The sequence below is a fragment of the Aethalodelphis obliquidens genome, unplaced genomic scaffold, assembly GCF_003676395.1.
Source record: "Aethalodelphis obliquidens isolate GAN/ISIS:26980383/991018 unplaced genomic scaffold, ASM367639v1 scaffold62, whole genome shotgun sequence".
NCBI classification, from domain to species: domain Eukaryota; kingdom Metazoa; phylum Chordata; class Mammalia; order Artiodactyla; family Delphinidae; genus Aethalodelphis; species Aethalodelphis obliquidens.
This window is the reverse complement of record NW_020838006.1, coordinates 5,765,143-5,789,008: the sequence shown is the minus strand read 5'-3', so window position 1 is coordinate 5,789,008 and position 23,866 is coordinate 5,765,143. Positions and strand designations below refer to the sequence as shown.

Here is a 23,866-nt window from a genome sequence, read left to right as displayed (position 1 = left end):
GTGTTAGTTTCTGCTGTATAACAAAGTGAATCAGTTATACATATACATGTGTCCCCATATCTCTTCCCTCTTGCATCTCCCTCCCTCCAACCCTCCCTATCCCACCCCTCTAGGTGGTCACAAAGCAGCGAGCTGATCTCCCTGTGCCATGCGGCTGCTTCCCACCAGCTATCTATTTTACGTTTGGTAGTGTATATATGTCCATGCCACTCACTCACTTTGTCCCAGCTTACCCTTTTCCCTCCCCATATCCTCAAGTCCATTCTCTAGTAGGTCTGTGTCTTTATTCCCGTCTTGCCCCTAGGTTCTTCATGACCATTTTTTTAGATTCCATATATATTTGTTAGCATACGGTATTTGTCTTTCTCTTTCTGACTTACTTCACTCTGTGTGATAGATTCTAGGTCCATCCATCTCATTACAAATAGCTCAATTTCGTTTCTTTTTATGGCTGAGTAATATTCCATTGTATATATGTGCCACATCTTCTTTATCCATTCATCTGTTGATGGACACTTAGGTTGCTTCCATGTCCTGGCTATTGAGAGCTGCAATGAACATTGTGGTACATGACTCTTTGAATTACGGTTTTCTCAGGGTATATGCCCAGCAGTGGGATTGCTGGGTCGTATGGTAGTTCTATTTTTAGTTTTTTAAGGAACTCCATTCTGTTCTCCATAGTGGCTGTATCAATTTACATTCTCACCAACAGTGCAAGAGGGTTCCCTTTTCTTCACACCCTCTCCAGCATTTATTGTTTGTAGATTTTTTGATGATGGCCATTCTGACCGGTGTGAGGTGTTACCTCATTGTAGTTTTGATTTGCATTTCTCTAATGATTAGTGATGTTGAGCATCTTTTCATGTGTTTTTTGGCAATCTGTATATCTTCTTTGGGGAAATGTCTATTTAGGTCCAGGTTTTTAAGAAGACTTTTGTAAATGTACATTTTATCCAGTGTTTATAGTTGTTTGTCTTTGGTGTTTCATTTCAAATAACCTAGTAACACTTTTATTGGAGACAGAATGTCTCTGTACTATGAAAAATGCATTCTGAGTGCTGTTCTACATGTTGGAGATATGGTAGTCTGCAAAATAGACCAAAGTTCTCACTCTAATAGATAATGCATTTCCTTGGGAGGAGGCAGGTAATGAAATAAGTAAAATATGTAAATGGTAAGTGCTAGAGAGAGAAATAAAGCAGGGAGGTAGGAATAGATCAGTAGCATCAGGATGGTGGAAAGTTTATAATCTTAGTATCCAGAGCGGACCTAATTGAGAAAATGATAGATGAATAAACACATGAAGGAGGTGAGTAAGCAGTGTGGCTATGGAGGGGAGGAGCATTCTTGGCAGACAGGTGCAGAGCCCCTGATATGAGTCACAGCAAGAAGACTGATGGGACTGGTTGGAGAGAACGGTGGAGAGTGAATAGGAGATGATGTTAGAGAGACCTACGTGGTATCTAAGGTCTCACAGATCTTGGAGTCCTGGTAGGCCTTTTTATGGAGTCATAGGAGGATTTTGAGCAGCAGTGTGATGTAACTTTGTTCAACTCAGGACATTATGTTGAGAATAAACTCTAGGGGGACAGAGGTGGGGAGCAGGAGGAAGAGTTAGCTATGACAGTTATCCCAGGATTGTTCTAGGTACTGGTGTTACAGTATAAACAAGACAAAGTTCCTGCTGACTTCCAGTCCACCTTGTAGTTCACTCAGAAGAAACTATTATTTCAGGAAGTGGTAGGTGCTATGAAGAAATATAGGATTTGTTCTGATATTTTATAATTATTAAGAAAATCTTTTTAAGCCTGTAGTATTTATAACCTACATATAAACTAAACTACAGAACATTTTAAATTTGGGGGCTTGTGATAATGAATTAGTTTTATGAACTCTTTTATTTTTTTTTAAATTTATGTTTAGTTTTGGCTGTGTTGGGTCTTCGTTGCTGCATGCAGGCTTCCTCTAGTTGGGACGAGTGGGGGCTACTCTTCATCGCAGTGCACGGGCTTCTCATTGCGGTGGCTTCTCTTGTTTGCGGAGCACGGGCTCTAGGCGCGTGGGCTTCAGTAGTTGTGGCTCGCGGGCTCTAGAGCTCAGGCTCAGTAGTTGTGATGCACAGGTTTAGTAGCTCCACGGCATGTGGGATCTTCCCAGACCAGGGCTAAAACCTGTGTCCCCTGCATTGGCAGGCAGATTCTTAACCACTGCGCCACCAAGGAAGCCCCTAGTTTTATGAATTCTTTTATCTAGCTTATGGTCAAGAAAGGTATAACCTTATGGGAAGTGGGTAAAAATCTATTTCCGTCTGTATTTGTAGATTTGTCTGTTTTTCCTTTTAGTTCTTCTTTTTGCTTTATATATTTGAAGATGAGTTATGGGTGCGTAAAAATGTAGAGTTAATTTTTTCCCCCTATTGGACTGGGCTCCTAAATCATTATTAAAAAGTCTCTCTTTATCTCTAGTAATGCTTCTTCAAGGTGCTTTGTTTGAAATTAGTATACCTATGGCAACTTTCTTTTAGTTGGTGTTTGCCATGGTCTGTCTCTCTCATCATTTTACTTTTTAAATTTTATGTGATCCTTATATGTAAAGTATATCTCATTTAAGCAACCTGTTTTTAAAAATTCAGTCTTGGTCTTTTACTTGGAATATTTAGTTCATTTACTTTTAAGGCAGTTACTGATGTATTTGATTTTATTTTTGCCACTTTATCTTTTATTTCTTTTTTTCTTAACCTGAGTTTTGGCACCTCAAGTTAAGGTTTTTATTTATTTATTTATTTTCAATTTTGGCTGTGTTGGGTCTTCGTTTCTGTGCGAGGGCTTTCTCTAGTTGCGGCAAGTGGGGCCACTCTTCATTGCGGTGTGCAGTCTCTCTTGTTGCGGAGCTCAGGCTCCAGACGCACAGGCTCAGTAGTTGTGGCTCACGGGCCTGGTTGCTCCGTGGCATGTGGGATCCTCCCAGACAAGGGCTCGAACCTGTGTCCCCTTCATTGGCAGGCAGATTCTCAACCACTGTGCCACCAGGGAAGCCCTTTATTTCTATTTTTATCCACTTGTTTTATCTTTCTGTCTCTTTCTGAATCTTTTCAATTAATCAAATCCTTTTTATTATTTTATTTCCTTCTAGTTGTTTATTTATGTATATATTTACTCTTACTTTAGTGGTTTGGCAAACTGTTGTTTGCAGGCCAAATCCAGCTGCCCTTCTGTTTTTGTACATAAAATTTTATTGAAACACAGCCACACCCATTTGTTTACATGTCGTGGTATCATTGCTTTAACACTACAGTAGCATAATTGAGTAGTTGTGCAGAGAGACTACATATACGTATGGTTTGCATAGCCTAAAATATTTACTATATGGCCCTTTATAGAAAAAGTTGGAGTATTCCTGCCGTAGGGCTGTGGCTCTGAAAATTGAGCATGCATCATAATCACTAGGAGGACTTGTTAATACACAGATTGCAGGGTCCCCATCGCCAGAATTTCTGATTCAGTAGATTTGAGTTGGGGCCTGATAATTTGCATTTCTAACAAATTGCCAGATGATGATCTGGGACCACATTTTGAGTACCACTGCCCTAGAAGTTACAATACGCATCTTTGACTTTATACAGCCTAAAATAAATTACTGTGTTTACTACTTCCATATTAATACTAAAAGCCTTAGAACGCTTTAACTTTGTTTGCTTACCTCTTAGGAGCACTATTTTATAATAATCTCAGACTGGCCACAGCTCATATGTCCATCAACAGTAGAATGGATACTAATAACTTGTGGCACATTCATGCACTATAAAACTATAAGCAATGAAAATGCATCTTCCAAATATTATATTGAGTGAAAAGTAGCTAGGTACTAGAGTACCTATTATATGATTCCTTTTATATAAAGATCAAAAATGGGCAAAACCGACTGTGGTGTTACAAGTCAAGACTAGTTAGCTTTGGTAGGAAATAGTGACTTTTGCGGGGGTCAGTGAGGGTGCTTACAGGATGCTGATAGTGATCTGTTGGTCTGGAGACTGGTTACACTGGCATATTCCTTTTGTGAAAATTAATTGAGCTGCGTACTTTATATACTTTTCTCTACCTTGTTTTGATAAAAAGGTAAAAATTAATTTCCTAAGAGTTTAAGAATGTTGAGTTATTTTTAAGCAGTAGGGATATTTACTCATTTTAATTCTTGTGTGTGTGTGTGGGAACAGAGAACACTGTTTCCATGGGAACTTCTGGCTACTCAAGTTTTAGTACCTCTCTCTCTCTGTAGATTTGTGTATATACTCTGTCCCTCTTAGCTACGTTTTTTTGTTTCAATATGGTAGTGGCAAATAAAAGCTTATTTGGGATTGTATTAGTTTTTTTAACAGAGCAGTCTCTATAGAGCATAGGTTTTAATTGATCCAAACTGGCTCCCCAATAGCATTATGCTAAAAATATATATCTATATATATATTTTTAACTAGAAGATACTTTTTTCCTACAAGTTGTGCTATTTAAGAAAAACATTTGCTGAAATGGAATGTGGTTTATGGGTGTCTACTGAATAGTAAATTATTTGGGTATCTATTTGATTCTTTTTTCCAATAAATAAAACAGTCTTACTTGTCTGGTATATATATTTTAAAATATATTAATAGTTGGACTTGCAGTCCTTTGTAGGGATGATTTTATTCTGCTGGATTTGGGTGTTTGCATAGGTAAGGGATGCAGACTGAAAGGAAGAGATTCTGGCACATTGTTGTGAAGCCTGTTGTAAAGCTCCTTCTCTGCCTCGCCCATCTTGTTTGTCGTGGTTGGTTTGTGCAGGGTCCTAGAGAAAACCATCTTCTTGGACGAGTAAAATGCATACATCTTGTGATTTGGAGGGTGGGGTGGGGGTGGGTGGGTTCATTTTATATAAGGAGGTTATACTTGTGTGGTTATTCATAAATATTCCAAAAGGAGCTTTGTAGAGTATTTTAGAATCATTTATGAGAACAAATTGTTCAGTTTGGTTTCTGTGGCCTAAATAAACAGCAGATTGTAAGATTACATAGTTAATTATGCCAGTAATGAGCCCTGTGATACTCCGTATTTTTACTGATGCAATAATAAGCACTGCAGCAGATTGAATATTGCAGAAAACATTTTCTATTTGTATAAATTTTCATGTGAATTAAATAGGAGAAAACAAATGTAGGTTTATAAACCTTTAGTATTGAATGCCCTTGAAATTTTGATATAGACTAAGGATTGCAACTACATGGAGGATTTTTTAAAAGACATGGAGAATTTTTACCTTTCATCTGGCAGTAGCTGCCATAAGATGATGTCACCTTGTAGCTGATTGGCTGTTACAGCACCTAGGGCAGGGAAGAGAAAGAAAAATGCCGGCACAAACCTCAGTGGTGGTTCTGTGGTTGTTGCTGTCTGTTTTTGATAGAATCTTTGATTAGTATCAAATCTATTGTATTTGGCCATGTGAACTATTCAGAGCATCCTAGGGTGAGGAAAATTAAGAGCTTTCAGAGGAATGAGGCGACTGATTTGCAAACGGATCTGTGATTGTAAGTTGCAGAATCTGGGTATAAGGAATAAGGCAGGGTGTGCTGGAAGATGCAGTATGGGAGGAGCTGGCGGAAAATGCTTATATGAGTAGCAAAGAAATGAAAAATGCTTTTTACTGTTCTTAGAGTTAATGTATTCGGTTTTATGTTTTGACTTAATATATATAGGTAGGAAATATAATATTGCAGACTGATTTTAAATTATACTGGGTTATTTTATATAGTGTTAGTCAATATATAAATGCTTATTCAAAGGAGCTTTATTTTATATTATATATCATAGAAATTAATGGCTTTATATATAGCTTTATTTGATTTTGAGTCTTATGGAAAATTGAGCAAAGCTTAGTTCTCTTAAAATACATTTTTCTAATGATTTGTACAGATAAAAGCTTTGATGATGAAGAATCAGTGGATGGAAATAGGCCATCATCAGCTGCTTCAGCCTTCAAGGTTCCTGCACCTAAAACATCCGGAAATCCTGTCAACAGTGCAAGGAAGCCTGGTTCAGCAGGTGGCCCTAAGGTTGGAGGTAATGTAAATCCATTTCAAATCTGATGTGCATGCCTCATGCCCTTGATATGGCCACACATACTTAGAACTTTAGAGGCATATGTTTATTCATGACTGCAGCAGGATTGCAGGTCTGGAGAGTCTGTTGCAACACACAGAAGAATGTGCTGCCTTTTTGAAAATGTTTAAAATATTGTATTTTGATATTTCCTGTCAGAACATATATGAGTTTGTGTTTTCTTGAGAGTATTTATTTTTCAGAAGCCATGAAAATATATTTAAGGGAATTTTTTGGGTTCGGGTTTTGTTTTGTTTTTTGTTTTTAAGGAGAGAGCAGGTTTTTCAGAATTTGGCTATTTTCAGATGCTTTAGTTGTTAAAGAAATATTGATATATGTAATGTTATATATTCATCTAGGGCATGAGTCTTAAATACTCTAACATTGGAAAAATGTTTGAAGATACTGGGTATTGAATAGTTTGTCACAATAGGAAATGGGTGGTGGTCAAGTAAAATTGCCTCAAAAATATTTTCTGGATTAGATAATAATAAATAGGAAAAAACAGGTTTTATGCAGTTATACAGAAAATAGTACATTCTTTGATCATTTTAAAACTATTTCTAGCATATTGTCTAATCTTTGAATTTTTAATGAGTATTTTATCGTATACTAATTAAAAAGTTGTGAGTCCTTTTCAGGTGCTAGTTTTGCCAAGTTTTTATGGTAAAATGAATCCTATAAGAAAAAGGGTAAATATTTAATACTAACAAGACAGTAGTTCCTTTCTTTCTCTTTTTTGTTAATAAATTTGTGTGTTAGTTATAATTTGGGAAAACAGATTTTTCCTTGTTTATGATAGCTGGTGGGAAAGTCATGGTCTTCAGGATTTTGTTTTTTCTCTGTCTGTAGTTCTTTTAGTAAAAGCAAAAAGGAAAGAAAAATAAACTATATTTTGACCAGGTTCTCTAAGTTGTGTGCTCTTGATCTTTTTATACAACCAAACGTTATTTTCTATGTTATATGATATTCTAAATATAGGAAAACTATTATAAATATTTCATCTTAAATATCTTTAACTAATATGTCATGTAACCAACAAGAAAGATGGTATGGTATAGGTATACACACACACATATTTGCATGCATATAAATAAATAGATAAATAAAATACTGTTTAATAGAAATGTCTTATTGATTTCTGTGGATATTTCGGGTAATTTATACTTTAGTATTTTAATTATTTTATTTTTGTTTTGCAATTATAGGAGTGTATTCTCATTCAGATGTTAGTTATTATATCCTATTACATGATGTCTGTTATGCATTCTTACTTATTTCTGGTAAAAAGTAAATGACATTCTTTGCTTTCTTACTTTTGTAACAAATGACTACCTTCACTTACTACAAGGAATATTTTGAGATATAGGTTTCCAATCTATGATACTATGATAATTATTTTATGAAATTGTCTTATTTGACTTAAAATGGATTAATATTTGAAATTCATGGTGAAAATATTTAACATTTTTGTGAATCTGAGCCAGTAGTTTATAATTAGCTCTGATTTTCATGTTTTACTTTCTTTTCTTAGATGAAAATTGAAGATTGTAGTTTACCTACCAAAGGTCACTTAATTCTGATGTTAATCAAATTGATAAAATCAGATTTCTTTTTAAAGAAACAGTAGACTTTCTTAATGCCATTCCCCCCTTCTCTGATTTGTAGTCCTACCAGATATGAGAATGTAGGTAGCTTTCATGATTGTAGTCATTAATCACTCATACAGATTATATTATCCATCCTGGCAGTGGCCCTTTTGATAAAAATAAGGGAGAGACCTTCGTTCTTTTTTCATTCTCCTCTTCCTCCACTTCTTCCTCCTCAGTCTTTTGGCAGTTGCATATTCATTCTGCAATTTTTAGTTTATTTCTTTTGTTTGCCATAGCTCATTTAAGTTCATTCATTACCCATTTTTGTAAGAAAAAAGCTATTAGAGGATACTGATACTGCTTCAGAAATTGTTATTCTTGGCTGTCAGCCCTTCTTTGAAAATTTAACTTTAGATCTTTTTGTTCTTGGCAGAAGCTTATTGATTTTTAAATCAGTTGTAGAATGTTTTCTTAGAGTTGTAGAATCTTTGAGTTAGAAGGGACATTGGGAGTCATATAGTTAAATTTACTGTTCAAGTATAGCAATCCCTTTCAAAATATTCTGATAGATGATTATTCAGCATCTGATGAAATATGTGCTCATGGATTAAAATTTGGGACAAAAACCATCTGCAGTATCACTACGTATAGACATAATCAACTGATAAATTATGATGTACTTTGTTCCAGTTATTTTTATAATAACTTTTCTAACTATTTTTACACATACAAATATTTTCTCGGGAGGAGGACAGAATTGGCACCCTTCCTTTTGTAGTTTTGTATACCTTTTGTCTCATTAATATTTTACCCTGATCATTTCCTCATTGGTCTAAAATTATTAATTTAAAACTATTCATGGTTAGTATTCATATCTAGGCTGCTTTCATGTTTTCTGCAGTTATAAACGGTGCCATCATTCTTTTAAGTATATATTTTATTAGCATATCTCCAGTCATTTCCTTGGAATAAATTTTTAAAGTTTACTTAATCAAAAGTTACAGGGATTTCTTGTGTTCTTTCAGTTTGGCATAGTATCCTCCAGAAAAGTTATAAGCCATTTCAATTCTGGATAAATTTAATTATTTTTTTATATTGCATTAAAATCTGCCTCCTTGTAACTTAGGCAGGGAAGATGAATTATCTGTTAACATAATACTTTCAAATTCTTGAAGGTTGTCCTGTCTCTCTTTATATAACTATTGTGTTTTCTAGACTGTACAGTTTCTTTCTCATAACTTTACATGGAATAATGGTGATTTAGTCCAGGCATTTTATTTGCTAATCCTTGGTATATAATAAATAGGTATGATTAGTTCCTAATTAAAGGAGTATGGTAGACGGAGGTATACAGTAGTGGTATAAGCCAGTCACAGTCCACTGAGTTTAACAAATTTCTTTTCAGAAGGATTACCAAAATAATAAAGTGAGCTTCTTTGGAATCCTGATTGAATCTACTCTGAAGTTTTGGAGTTTAATTTACTTCACTTCTCCCAGAGATATATGTCAAGATTAAAGAGATGTATGCTATTTTTAGCAAAGTATCCTAGCCAGTTAAAGCCAGTAGGACCTGTGTTTAATCTTTAGTGTGTGTTAGTTTTGTTTTGTTCTTTGCCTCGGTGTGCCAACCTTTTCTACTCATATTGTAATTGTGGGGCTTTTAAACCAAGGAGAATTAAAAAAGAAAAGGTTATGGGTTGCTCCCATAACCTTTTCCAAATATATCATGGCTATAAAAATCCATATTATGTGGATGTCAAAAGTGTTACCTTTGTGCTTTGCTAATTAGAATAAGGATAAATTGAATTCCCTTAAATAGTCCATTTTCTGAATAACATTTGTGGCTTCATAATAGGAATTTAGATAAACATATTTTCCCTCCTTTTGGCTTAATGGCTTTAATACAATTGCTGATTATACCAGATTATTTGTAATACTTACATCTCTATAGTATTTTAGGTAATAGTTTTTTAAAATTGGGGGATGTTTTTACTTATGTTCTCTCATTTAAACCTCAGAACTCTTTGAGTTAGATACTTTATCTCAGTTTTACTGATAAGCAAACTAAAGTTCAGAGAATTTAAGCAACTTGAACAGGTCATGCATCTAATAAGTAGATGAGGCACAAAAATCACGTTGCTATACTGCCACCAACACTAATCTCACTGGGTAAATAAGAACTCTTCTAGATCCTAAAGCTCTGAGGTTATAATCTACAGGAATGATCACTACTTTCAGGGTCCACAAATCAGTCATTTTAAACCTCAACTAGTATGATTCCCAGCAAAATAGAATATTTGGAAGTAAGCAAACTGGTAATTTTTTCATTATAAATGGAAATACTTTTTAGAGTTTTCTTTTTGAAATTGCCTTTTTAAAGCTTACTGAGTTATAATGTCCTTATTCCTGTACCAATTATTTTGGCTGCTATTCTTTTCTAAAAATAAAAATAAAAATTGAATTAGATGATGATATAATTGTTTTTGTTTATCATTAGTACCAGATTCTGACGTTAGTGATTTGTCACTGAGGCTTGTATGTAATCATTGAAACACATCATTAACCAAATCATCAATTGTCAAAGTTCTGTTGTTCTCTCTCACTTGCCCATTCATTCAAGCAGACAGAGTATTTTCTCTCAATTGTTTCCATCTAATATCAAAGGCTACTTTGAAATGGCTTTAACTTTGAATTCTTACAATTGGTTAATTACTGTCTTTTCAAATTCAGTAGTACTTACTTGTCTTTAGGGTATTTTATATTAGTTTTACTTTATGTCTTACGTGAGGTTTTATTAAGAATGTCTAAATATCTGTTTTCCACAAATTATGCTAATCATTCCCATTTTTTCCTGTGATGCAAACAACAAAGATGTTTTTCCTTTTAAACAAATAAAGATCATGAAAATCAGTATGTATTTAATAGAACAAATCTCACAGAATTTGTTGTTTAATCTTGAAATCTAAGATTTTAATTCGTAAACCTAAATTTCTTGTTTTTGAACTTATGTAAAACCAAATAACTTTTCTGTTTGTGTATTTTGTTTTGCTCATTTTCTTCCTCCTTTCTTCCCCTTAATGACAGGGAATGATACTAAACCCAAAAGATTTTAGCCTTGAAGGGATCTTAAAAGATGATCTGACCACAGTTCAGATGAAGAGACTAAGCCTCAGAAAGCTAAATGATGTATACAAGATCAGTTAGTTATTAGCAGAGATGAAACAAGGGCCCAGTGTTTGGCCCACCGTCAAGGGCTTTTTGGATCATCTCTGGGTCATCTCCTCACTAACACCGCATATAATACGTATTTCGTATTTTTATCCCATATAGCAAAACACTATTAATGACATTTGGAATTTAAGGATTGGCCAGTCACCATTCTGTCTTAAATTTCTGTGAATCCCATGTCATTCATCATAAGATGCCCTGGTGCTGTCTCTCTTAACTGTGGTTTTAAGGTAAATAAGATTTGAATAATTAACCAATAAGTTATTATAAATATAAATCAATAAACTGCCCAATGGCCTACTGTGTCTAAGAATATGTGTGTTTTGCTGTAGTTATTTTCTTTGTCCTCAGTTTTGTTTTACCTCTTGTGCAAGACTTAAAGTCAAAGAAATTTCATTGTGCAAGGTTTATTTTCTGAAGCATTCAGAATGTTTGAGAAGGGAGGAAATTAATATAAACAGCCAAATTATTGTGATTAAAATTAGTAGATATATTGAAGACCCAGTCTCTTCACAGATGAGTTATTGTCTTTATCTACATGTGTATGTAGAGCTTACTGTGTGCAAGGCTTCATGTTAGGCACTGAGGAGACCATAGGAATGCTCAAGAAAGAAAGCAGAAAAGAAATTGGAAAAGAAATTACAATATCTGTCCATGCTCATTATCCCACCAACCAGTGTTAGTGGTTTTTAGTGTTTTGGCCTTTCCATACTTCATTTGCCTATACTTTTTGACTGAGATTTAAGTGTTAGAAAATTATAGTGTCATATAGGTAGGCAAATTGATTTCAAGGTTTGCCTCAGAAAAGAGTGAAATATTAATATAGATCACACATGTGAGGGATTTTCCATTAGTTAGATTTGTTATACTTGATCCATATAAAGTAGAAGTTTGTAATAACTTACAATTCCAACTTATATTTATTACATTATATTACTGAATTGGTAAGAAGCATTATTTCTGTGATGGGCATGCTGTAAATTTAATTTTTTCCATTAACTTGGCATTTTTCTTTTTTAGAACCAATTTATATGTTTCTTACTAATAAATTGAATGGCATAATTTGATTTTTTAAATATAAAATGTATACCCACTGTTAACAAGTCTAACATTAGAGAAATGTTTAGAAAAAAAAACTTTCATACCATCTTGCTTTTCTAATCTCATTGCCCAGTGTTATGTATGATATCCTTCCACATCTTACTCCATTTTTATTTGTGTAGGTATTTAGATTAGATTTTATTTTTGCCCCCATTAAACATACTAGTAAACACTTTGCAACTTGCTTTTTTTTCACAAAACATCCTTCTGTCCTTCAGCATCAAGAATGAGAGCTATCACATTCTTTTAATAGCTATACAGTGTTCCACATTATTGATGTACCATGATTTAATAAACTATTTCTCTGTCAGTGTCATTCAGGTTGTTCGCAACTTTATGCCATTACAAAGAATGCAGGTCTCCATGTACTTATGTATTTGGTCATTCTGGTGCTTCTGATCTGTAGAATAGACTCCTCTAAATGAGGTTGCTTGGTCAAGGTTGTGTGCGCTTTTAATTTTTTTTTTTTAACATCTTTATTGGAGTATAATTGCTTTACAATGGTGTGTTAGTTTCTGCTTTATAACAAAGTGAATCATGTGCTTTTAATTTTAATAAAGACATTATTTTACCTTCTCCGGCCTTGAATATAACAGGTTCATTTTGATGGGTGAAAAATGGTACTTCTTTTTCTTAATCCTCATCCGTCTATCCAGCCAGCCAGCAGCTAGCAGATGTTTACTGGAAGCTTTTAGTATGCTGCTATTCTCGTAATCTCTGGGAAATATCAGTGAACAAGAACAAATACCCTGTCCTCCCAGAGTTTATATTCCAGTGAGATTCAGAATATTTAAATTCATTAATAGGGATTAGCATATCCTCTTGTGTGAGTTGTAATTTGTTATTATTTGCCCATTTTTTAATTGGGCTGTTTTGTCTTCTCAGTTTGTTACAGTTTTTAAAATATTAGGCCTTTTATGCTTTTATTAAAAGTTACAAATATTTCTTCAGTTCCTCCTTTGTCTATGGCATTTTTATGTCAAAATTAAAAAATTTTTGTTTTGGTAGGTAAAATACCTATCCTTTTTTTTTTTTTTTAACTTCCCAATTTCCTGTCTTGAATAAGAAGGACTATTGTCTAGTCCCCAAAGTTTATACAAATAGTCTAATTTATTCTAAAACATAAATTATTTTACATATAGTTTGTTAAGTATATCTGGAATTTTTTTTTGTATAAAGTGACAGTATATTCATTTTAATTTCTTTTCTTCCTTATGTATGGGCAAGTTAACGTCGATGCAATTGGATAAAGCATTCTTTACTCCATTGAATTGAGATACTACTAACTGGATATATTTTGGTTACTGATGTTCCTGATGTTTATCTAACTTTTTAGTGAGTGGTTTCCCAAACTTTTTATTATGAAAATTTTTAAGCATATAGAAAAGTTGGCATGCAGTAAACACTCATCACCTAGATTTAATAACTAGCATTTTGTCATATTTGTTTTAACCATCTCCATATAGATATATTCCCACACGTATTCTTTTTTTTCCAAAACTCAACAGTTGGAAAGTAAATTGTAGACATCATGACATTTCAGCCATAAATATTTAATATACACCTCCTAAGACTTAAAGGTGTGCTTCATTATAACCGTAATACAATTATCATATGCCAGAAAATTCCATAATATTATGTATAAAAAAATCCCTTCACCAATTTTTATACCATGACATTGACTTTTTTTTAAAAGAGTCTATGCTAGTTGTCTTTTAGATTGTCCCATGCTGTGGATTTGTCTGATTTCTTTGTGGTGATATTTAACTTGTTCCTTTAAGCCCTTTTATTTTCTGTAAGTTTATTCTAACTATATACCTCCTTTTAAGCACTTCCATTCTGTATTCAAATTTCCTCAAATGTCCTAAAAATATTTTTTAATAAGTGATTCTGTGGGGCCAGAAAGAAAAATTTACTGTTTGTTAGTTCAGGAATGCCCTCTTCTGTTGGTATAGTGAAATGCAACTTCTTTTCTAAATGATACATGGAAGGCTTTCTATTCAGTGCTTCTGATTCTGTGATACCATCTCATTTCAGTAGAACTGTTATCTTTTTCTTCCTTTCCTTTATCCGCCAAGCTTTGAAGGAATACCTCCACCTTCTAAGTGCTACTTACCTCTTGTTCCGAGGGGAACCATATTTGATGTCTTCGTACTCCACTGCCAAGATCCTCCTCTTCCGTACAAATTCCTCGGATATTTCTCTCCAGTGAGGACTCTGTAATTGACATTGCTGGTTTTGGATGTTTATATTTCCCCATTTACCTGTAAATTGAAGTTTGAAGTGAGAACTTGTATTACAAGTATGTGCTGTGGACAGTTTTTCTTTTTGATCTATGGTTTTTGGAGTATTTAGTAAAACATTTGATTTGAACTTGTATGACTACCATTTTCCCATGGGAATCAGAATGTCTACTTTAAGTTTTAAAATTGGGTAAGGAAATAACCTTTTTTTTTAAACTAGATAATCCATTATCTCAGCATTTTGTTGAATTTTAGGCATTATTATTGAATTACTTTCCTTGTTGATCTGAATCACTTCTTTGTCGTGTATCAAATTTTTGTACATTTGTGGGTCTGTTTCGAAGTTTGTATTTTGTTCATTTGATTAGTTGGCCTATCCCTGCACTGAAACCTGTCATCATTATCTTAGGTTTGTAAGTCTTCATTTCTGTTAGGGCAAGTACTTCCTCCCTTTTCTTATAAGGATTATCTCAACGGTTCTTGGCCCATTGCCTTTCCAAACTTTAGAATCAGCTTGACAACTTCCACAAGAAATCCTGTTGGAGGCTTGATTATGGCAGTACTTTGGGAAGACTGGACATCTTTATGATACTGAGTCTTCCTGTCCATGAACACAGAATATCTACCCATTTATTTTAGTGTTCTTTAATGTCTCATTAAAATTTATTCTTTTTTCCACCTCAAGGTTTTTCACTTTTTTTGTTTTGTTTTTGTTTGTTTGGTTTGTTTTATTTCTAGATACCTCAGAATATTTTTATTTTATGTTACAAAACGTAGTTGTTTTTTTGGCTGCGTTGGGTCTTCACTGCTGTGTGCGGGCTTTCTCTAGTTGCGGCGAGAGGGGGCTACTCTTCGTTGCAGTGCGTGGGCTTCTCATTGCGGTGGCTTCTGTTGGTGCAGAGCATGGGCTCTGGAGTGCAGGCTCAGTAGTTGTGGCGCAGGGGCTTAGCTGCTCCGCAGCATGTGGGATCTTCCCGGACCAGGGCTCAAACACATGTCCTCTGCATTGACAGGTGGATTCTTAACCACTGTGCCACCAGGGAAGTCCCAAAAAGCATAGTACTTTTTTTAATTGTAAAACTTCATTGAAAGAAATTTTAAAAGTCATAAATAAATGGACATACTGCATTCCTGGATAGGAAAACAGTGTTACAAAGATGTGAGTTCTCCCCAAATTCATCTATAGAGTCAACGCATTTTCTTTTTTTTTTTAAATTGAGGTATCGTTGACATGCAACGTTATATCAATTTCAGTTGTACAATATAATGATTCAATATTTTTATATATTGCAAAATGATCACCACAGTAAGTCTAGTTAACATCCGTCACCATACACAGTTACAGAGCTTTTTTTTCCCTTGTGATGAGAACTTTTGAGATTAACTCCCTTAGCAACTTTCAAATATGCAGTACAGTGTCAACTCTAGTCACCATGCTGTACTTTACATCCCATAGCTTATTTATTTTATAACTGGAAGTCTGTACCTTTTGACTCCCTTCACCTATTTCATCCACCCCTTGCCTCTGGCAACCACCAATCTGTTCTCTGTATCTGTGTGCTTGTTTTTTTGTTTGTTTGTTTTTTAGATTTCACATATAAGCGAGATCATACTATATTTGTCTTTCTCTGTCTGATTTATTTCACTCAGCATGATGCCCTCAAGGTTCCTGGACATAGTATTTTCTTAATTTAAAATTTCTAACTTTGTTGCTGATGCATAGAAATGAAATCAATTATTATATTTTGATTTTATATCTAGTCACCTAGCTAAAGTTTAATTTTTAATGATTTTACTGTTTATTATTTTGGGTTTTCTATCTACACCAGGATTTGGCAGATTACAGCCAGCAGGCCAAATGTGTCCTTGCTATCTGGTTTTAGAAATAAAGGTTTATTGGAATGTCAGGGAACTAAGGTCCTGCAGGCCCTGCGGCCAAAAATAGTTAGATAGATGGACAGATAGATAGCTAGATAGCTAGACAAAGTGTACAGCTCAGTGTTTTAAAAAAAAACAAAACTGTTTAAGTGGACCCGCATAGTTCAAACCTGTTTTGTTCAAGGATCAAATGTATTTAAACTTTGATTGTGAGCTCGTTGCTTGAACTTAATTAGTGGAAGTCCTTTAGGTCCAAATTGGGGATTCTGGAAGCTTTCCTCTGAGAAGTTTTTTTTCTGCTGGACACTGGGGAATAACCAATCAGGGACCCCTTCAGCCTCTCCTAGGTCTTGTCTCAACCAGAATTCTCAGTTACTCTTCTCCACCTCTTTACTGGGAGCTCCACTTTTCAATAGGGAAATCTGCAAAGTCACATTGTAAAAGGAGCAATTGTCAAGAATGAGAGCAATTGTTGCTGCTACCCTTGCAGCCAGCCTACTGCAGCTTGCCCTCTGACCACGATAATTTACATGCCTCCTACACACAAAATGCATTCATGGACATTTCCCCAAAGTCTCATCCTAATTATACCATCAGGCTCAAAGTCTGTGATCCTTTGATCTGCATCAGGTCCAGATACATGAGGTTTCTATCCTCTGGTGTGGCTCCTCTCCATGCAGAGGCCTCTGAACTAAAAAGACATCTACTTGCACCCCACATACTCAACATACAGGACAGAAAAACCATAATAGACACTCCCATTAAAAAAAGGGGAGGGGCTTCCCTGGTGGCGCAGTGGTTGAGAGTCCGCCTGCCAATGCAGGGGACACGGGTTCGTGCCCCAGTCCGGGAAGATCCCACATGCTGCGGAGCAGCTAGACCCGTGAGCCATGGCCGCTGAACCTGCGCGTCCGGAGCCTGTGCTCCGCAACGGGAGAGGCCCGCGTACCGCAAAAAAAAAAAAAAAAAAAAAAGGAAGGAGGGCTTCCCTGGTGGCGCAGTCGTTAAGAATCCACCTGCCCGGTGCAGGGTACACGGGTTTGAGCCCTGGTCCGGGAAGATCCCACGTGCCGTGGAGCAAATAAGCCCGTGCACCACAGCTACTGAGCCTGTGCTCTGAAGCCCGTGAACCACAACTACTGAAGCCCGTGTGCCTAGAACCTGTGCTCTGCAACAAGAGAAGCCACCGCCATGAGAAGCCTGTGCACCGCAACGAAGAGTAGCCCCAGCTCGCCGCAACTGGAGAAAGCCTGCGCACGGCAACAAGGACCCAATGCAGCCAAAAATTTTTTAAAAATAAATTAAATAAATAAGTTTCTTTAAAAAGGTTGGGGGAAGGAACGGGAACTTCATAGTAGTCACTGATTTATAGCAATTTTGAAATCCAACAGGAACCTGCTGTCAGTTCCCTTATTACCGGGGTCATGAATGTTCCATCATGAAGGTTTCATTCTCTCTTTGGGTGTGCTTCTCTAAATCAGTGTTTTCTTCTGTTCTTGGTTTCGCCCTGGACTCTGGGCTCTGCCCCCGAAATCTTTTCTTCTTTTGTATCAAAATGTCCTGTGTTTTCAGCTGATTGTCGTTTTCAACCTACTTCCCTTAGAAAGTTGGGGATCCAGAAAGCTTTTCTGTCTTTTCATAGCACTCTTCAAAAGCACTGATAGTGCTTTCATTAGTGTAACTCTCTTTAAAAATTATAAATTTTGTATGAATTTCATCAAGGTTCCTGCCATATTTCCCTCCATGTGTTTTTCCAGCATTTATCTTTCTCTTCAGTGCTAGTCGCTTCACTGTAGCATGAGAAGAATCTGCCTCTTTCCATCTCTAAAACTTTGCTCTCCTTGCTCCTGTATCTGTACTTTACCCTTTGTTTCATTCACCATTGTATCCAGCACTTCACCTTATTAGTAGTTAAGGACTAAGTAGAATGGAGTTTTCTCTTTATACTTGAACCTTTTAAAGTAGTATTTGAGGATTTCTGAGAATGCCTCGTCTAGGCAGTCTGGCACACTAGAAACCATGGTATCTCCTGAATGACAGTACCCTCTAATCCCCCTTCCCCTCCCTCTGCTTCCCAACCAAGTGATTACCAGCTTAGAGTGGATTCTAGAGCAGGGATCAGCAAACTATAGTGCACAGGCCAAATCCAGCCAACTGTCTGTTTTTGTTTCACCCATGAGCTAGGAATATTTTTTACATCTTTAAATGATTAAAAATAGTCAAAAGAAGGATAATATTGCATGACGTGTGAAAACCATGTGAAATTCAAATTTCAGTGTCCACAACTAGAGCTTTATTGGAATACAACCTTGTTCATTGTATATTGTCTGTGGCTGCTTTCAGGCTACAATGGCAGAGTTGAGAAATGGCAACAGGAACCATATGGCCCATAAAGTCTAAAATATTTGCTCTCTTGTCTTTTACAGAAAAAAATTACTGACCTCTGTTTTAGAGTGGTTAGACAGCTGGGCAAAGCTCTTCTGTTCTGTTTCAGCCCATTAATATTTTCTGGTATGATTGTTAACACAGTTATATTTGAAAGAGCTTTAGTAGAATTGGAAGCCAGCTTCGCTTGTCCCTTCAGCCCAACCTCTACTTGTGCTCCTGCTCTCAAACGTAATTTATCTAAACACATCTCCTCTTGGTGTGCACACTCATTCTCCTTTTCTTGCAGTAATATTTGACATTAAAGCCCATTACTCTTTTTGACTGTCTTCCTATGTAATTCATTCTCCTTGCTGGTGCTAAAGGGATTTTATAGCATTTTTGGGTGAACTTTTTAAAGCTGTATCAGGAAATGGAGTGATGATTGCAAGATAAAACAGTTTATTCAACAGTTTATTCGTGGCCCATTACTCTTTTTGACTGTCTTCTTATGTAATTCATTCTCCTTGCTGGCGCTAAAGGGATTTTATAGTATTTTGGGGTGAACTTTTTAAAGCTGTATCAGAAAATGGAGTGATGATTGTGAGATAAAACAGTTCATTCAACAGTTTATTCCCTATGCAGGCATCCTTTTCCTACTTTGTAGGCCAGACAGTCAAAATCAAGGTGAGGGGAAACATTAGGCAAACATGGATTGTAAAAAGGTTTACTTGTAATACATGCAAGGTATAAGCAAGGTTAGAATGGGGAGCTCAAAATGTCCTCTGTCTTTACACTATTCGTATATCCCAAACACTCCCATTAGCAGCCCCTCTGCTTAAACAAAGTGATTCTCCAAGGTAAGAGTGAGGTAGATTAGGGTTAACTATTCAGACCATGCAAGTTCTTACCAAATTTGGTAATGCCCATGTCCAGGTTTAGAGACCTAACTGTCACATCTGAGATAGTCACAAGGCTGCATTTATTTGTCTCTGCATCTTCTGTGGGACTTTTAAAAGCCATTATATTCTACTCCCCCACCACTCCCTACTAGCTTATTTGGCCCTAGTCATAAGAAATTACTGCATAATAAAGAAATTATGATTAGAGTAAATTGTGACTTTCAAAGTTAGACTTTCCTATGTATGTCCTTAGTCATTGGCACATTTTTCTGGCCTTATCTGGGATCTGTTCAGATGCTCTGCATCCCCTTGAAGGATTTTGACATTGTGTTATGGCTGGCGGGTTAATGTATCGACGTTAGCATTCTGTTGTATGTATGATACCTTAGTAAACTGCATATACACTGTAGTAATCCTTCATACTGATCTCCCCTTCACTTCTCCATTCCTCTGTAAAACTTTCTGTCTTCCACACTTTAGTACACTAAGGTTGTTAACTGGCTCTGCTCTGGTACATCTGCACAGATCTCCTCTACGACTTGAGATGTATACTTTCTAGGTGTCAGTTGTTTGTTCTCAAACTTGCCTAATGGTTGCTCTTATTATTGTAACAAAGTAATTTGCAAGAAGTGGTAATATAAAGGAACAAAATATATTAATGAATGTGGAAAGAACTTTGTTTTTATGAAAACTGTGTTGAACGTTTAGGAACTGCTTGGTAAGGACCAGTCCCTAAGGAAATTTCTGTTCAGTGGCTTAGACAAAGACAACTGTGAAAGATTGGGAAGAAATTGTAAAAATCTAGGCATATGCACTCCTATCAGAGGACCCACTGTCGAAAGCAATAAACCCTGCCATATTAAGAGATTGTAAATGAATGTAGTATCTTATAAGATGTTAAGATAATATGGTTAGCTATCTTTTTGTTTCTTTGCTTTAGCTGATTATTTTCAGGTAATCAGTTAGTTACTAGTACTGATTATGGGGTTGGGAGTTTTATTATTTTATTGGATTTTTTAATATCTAGGGAGTAACTATAATTTATTTACTCTTCTAATTGAATTTCCTATAGCAAGCATACATCCATTCCTCTTTTAGTTTATGAAATTGTCATTGCTTTTAATTTGCAGTTTTATATTGCCTTAAACTTTATGCTGTTCTGTGGTCCATTTCTTATTGCTGTTAAAACGCATATACAAAGACCTTCTGAGGTTTTTGTTTGTTTTTAAGATAAGGAGCTTTTTATACACCTTTGGAAATCCTGAGTATTTTTTATTTTTTAGGATGATTTTTTTTTAAGTCCAGTTTTGCAGTATTAATATTTCCTTTGGTAGATGATAAACTTAATTGAAGAGATATTTTCTGTTTAATTTTTTAACCAGAGAGATTTTTTAAGTGAATTGTCCATTGGAATGTACATCTTAGGTATTTGAAAACCATTTCATGTGTTGGATTTTTACCACGAAGAAAATAAATAATAGAGTTATCAGCCAGATTTCAGTTAGAAGACAGAATCCACAAGTTATTTTTGCAGAGAGAATTTAATATAATTTGTTAAATGGGTATTGATGAATTAAGAATGCAAGAAGAGAACACTAAAGTATCATGGAAGAGGCCGAGGAGGCGAGAAGATTACTGACCCTTCTGCCGGGTTCACAATCCATCAGTGCAGAGCCTTCCTGGCTTTATTCTCCTTCCCCCCCAAACAGGTGTCTCCTCCCCAGCTACCTATACCACAGTACTCTCAGCAGCTGTGTTAAGATTCCTTAGTTGAGCTTTGTGACGACAGTTCTCCATGAAACCAAGTTACCTCTGTTGATTCTGGTTTCTCCACTGTCATTAAGAGCAAAGACACTATTTTAGTGTCTTCTGCACAACAATTACATATAGCAGCTGACTACCCGGGAAATAATATTTATAATTCATACTACTTCTGCTAAACAACTCCCCTCCCCATTTAAATACTGGTTAATTTGAAAAAAATAAAAATAAAAAATAAAGTATCATGGATGTAGCAATCACAGTAAATAGCTCCTACCCCTAAAGCTGGAAGAACAAAATGAGTTTAAAATTATTGAAACATAGAGGCTTAGAGGAGAGGCCCTGCAGAGCTGTGACTTGACCTCTGCGGAGCAGGTACTAGCTGTCTGGTGTCTCTGTCAGGCATAGTGAGCTGGTTTCAGTGAATGTTAGAAAAACTGCAGTCTGGAACTGCTACTGAAATGAGCAACCTGCCAGAGTTGCTAGGGTTTTACTGACAAGAAGAGGAAGTAGTTAGGAAGGAGCAGGTCCCTTCTTCCTTCAGCTCATTCTTTCCAGCATCCTTATTGACACAGTTTAACAGGAAACCATTAGAATCAGCAGAAAAATGGTTTGCTCAGTCCTAGGCCCAGCATCACAATATAAAATAGTGTATTTGGAGCTGAAAGACAATAGCTAATTATTGGCTGTTAAACAACTACTGCCTATTAAGTTTACTTTTTTATTGTGTATGTGCAATAAAAAAATCATTTGTGTATTTAAAGTTAATTTCAAGACCCTCATTTCTTTCACATTTGCTTTCCTGACCACTGCAGCACATGTGGATCCTCTGCCTCACTTATTTGGCATCATTATTGACATTTAGGGTTATATAAACTGACTGCTCAGCTTTTTAAATGTTTATCCTTTCACCTGTATTTCTTGTGTCCTTGGTCTTGCATTGAATGAGGGATGAGAGGGCTGTGTTCTTATAGTTTGGGTTCTACTACCAGCCTCATCTAGTACCTTATAGAGAGTTAATCAACTACTGCTAAGTACCTTCTCTTTTCTGAAAAGTTGGAGATTTTTTTAATACCTTCTTATAAAATGGAATGTCTCAAAATTATGCCTTTTTCATATCAAAAGAGTTAATATTTTTCATGGTGTTCTCAGTGCTAAAATGCTTAAAAGTAAACTTTAAAAAATAAATTTATTTTTAATTATCAGGTGCTTCTAAGGAAGGAGGTGCCGGAGCAGTTGATGAAGATGATTTTATAAAGGCTTTTACAGATGTCCCTTCTATACAGGTAAGGCTGCCAGTGAAGTGGCATTCCCCATGAATATTGCCTATGTGCCTGTTCGTAATATTATTTATTTTTGTCCCTGTTTTCCAAATTCTTTTCTTCCTGAATTGACTTAACAAACTATTATTTGTTGGTACAATTAGACTTCCAAGTGATTTTTTCAGTGAGGCTGAAATAAAATTGAATCCATATCATTGAATCATATTACATTGCAGTGTCCAACTACATCCACTTTTTTTTTTTAAAGGTGCCTGTGATACAATGTTCTTCCATTTTTTTTCCTCCTACTTTTCTGTCCACTTCATCTCTTTCTCCTTTAAAGCCACATCCTTCTTTACTTGACTGTTGAATACTGAGATTTCTTAAGGGTTGGTTCTGGGCCTCTCTTCTCGCTCTCCATTTCCTTCCTTCCTTCAAATCCATGGCTTTACTTCCTGCCTTTACATAGGTAATGCACAGGTTTTTATCGCTCAGCCAGAACTCTCTTTAGTGCGAAACTAATTTTTCCACTGATTGTTTATTTGACATCTCCTTTTAGATGTCTCAGAGGCATCTCAAATTCAACGTGCCCACAACTGGACTCATGATCTTCCCCTTTCAAACCTACTCTTCCAGTGTTTTATATGTGGAAACCTAATCAGTTACACAAGTTAGAAACCTAGGAATTATTTTATTGCAACCAATTCCTAACTTAGTGGTATTCAAACTTCTTCTCTCTGTATGCCCTCTAAAAGAATGTTTAAAAAATTATGTACCCCCTCACTGAAGTAAATTTTTGAGTCGGCCCTTTTTTCCCTTGTTAGGGAAGGGGGAGCCTGGCATTGTATTCCAGAGCAAAGCATCATAATAAGATTAGGAGTGGGAGAGGAACCTGCCTTTCTTTTTAAATATGGCAGAAGGACTTTTGTGAAGGGAAAGTGGGAGGCAGGAAAGGCTCAGAAGCCTCCAGTAATCACTCTGTAACAAATGTTTATCTGGTTCCACTCCTGTCTCTTCAGCCTTGTCTCATGCCTTGCTCCCCTTTGTACTCTTGTTTTTGGCAAGTTTTTGTTTTAAGTAAAAGGGGAATTTAATGGCCATTGAAAGTGGAAAATATAAATAGGGCCTATTTGTTGGCAGTATCTGTTTGTACTACTCAGATGGTATCTAGGACCCCATTCTTTCTTATGTCTCATTTCTGGATTCTTCTGCATCGTCTTCCCTCATGGTCAGCAACATGGCTGCAGCTGTCCGAGCCTCACTCCCTTAGTACCCTCTGCCTCTTCCGCAGTTGACCATGTAAAACTTTGAAATTCACTCTAACTGAACTAATTTAGGTCATTTGCCCCCTCTGAACCTTGACTGTGATGTAGAGAAATACTGTGCACTGACTGACTTAGGCCTTGGGTC

At 35.9% G+C, this 23,866-nt stretch overlaps 1 protein-coding gene across 19 annotated transcripts in view; it reads left to right on the top strand.

Moving 5' to 3' along the window:
• Positions 1–23,866, top strand: part of CLASP2 (cytoplasmic linker associated protein 2) — a 177,246-nt gene that overhangs the window by 47,634 nt on the left and 105,746 nt on the right. For 14 of the 19 annotated variants that reach the window (XM_027088246.1, XM_027088243.1, XM_027088245.1 and 11 more), the window contains 2 exons: positions 5,940–6,086; positions 22,401–22,480. In XM_027088246.1, the coding sequence (XP_026944047.1) occupies positions 5,940–6,086; positions 22,401–22,480 (227 nt within the window). Of the gene's footprint in view, positions 1–5,357; positions 5,555–5,939; positions 6,087–22,400; positions 22,481–23,866 lie in introns of those variants that run through there. The other 5 variants (XM_027088256.1, XM_027088255.1, XM_027088251.1 and 2 more) reach the window with 1 other exon arrangement.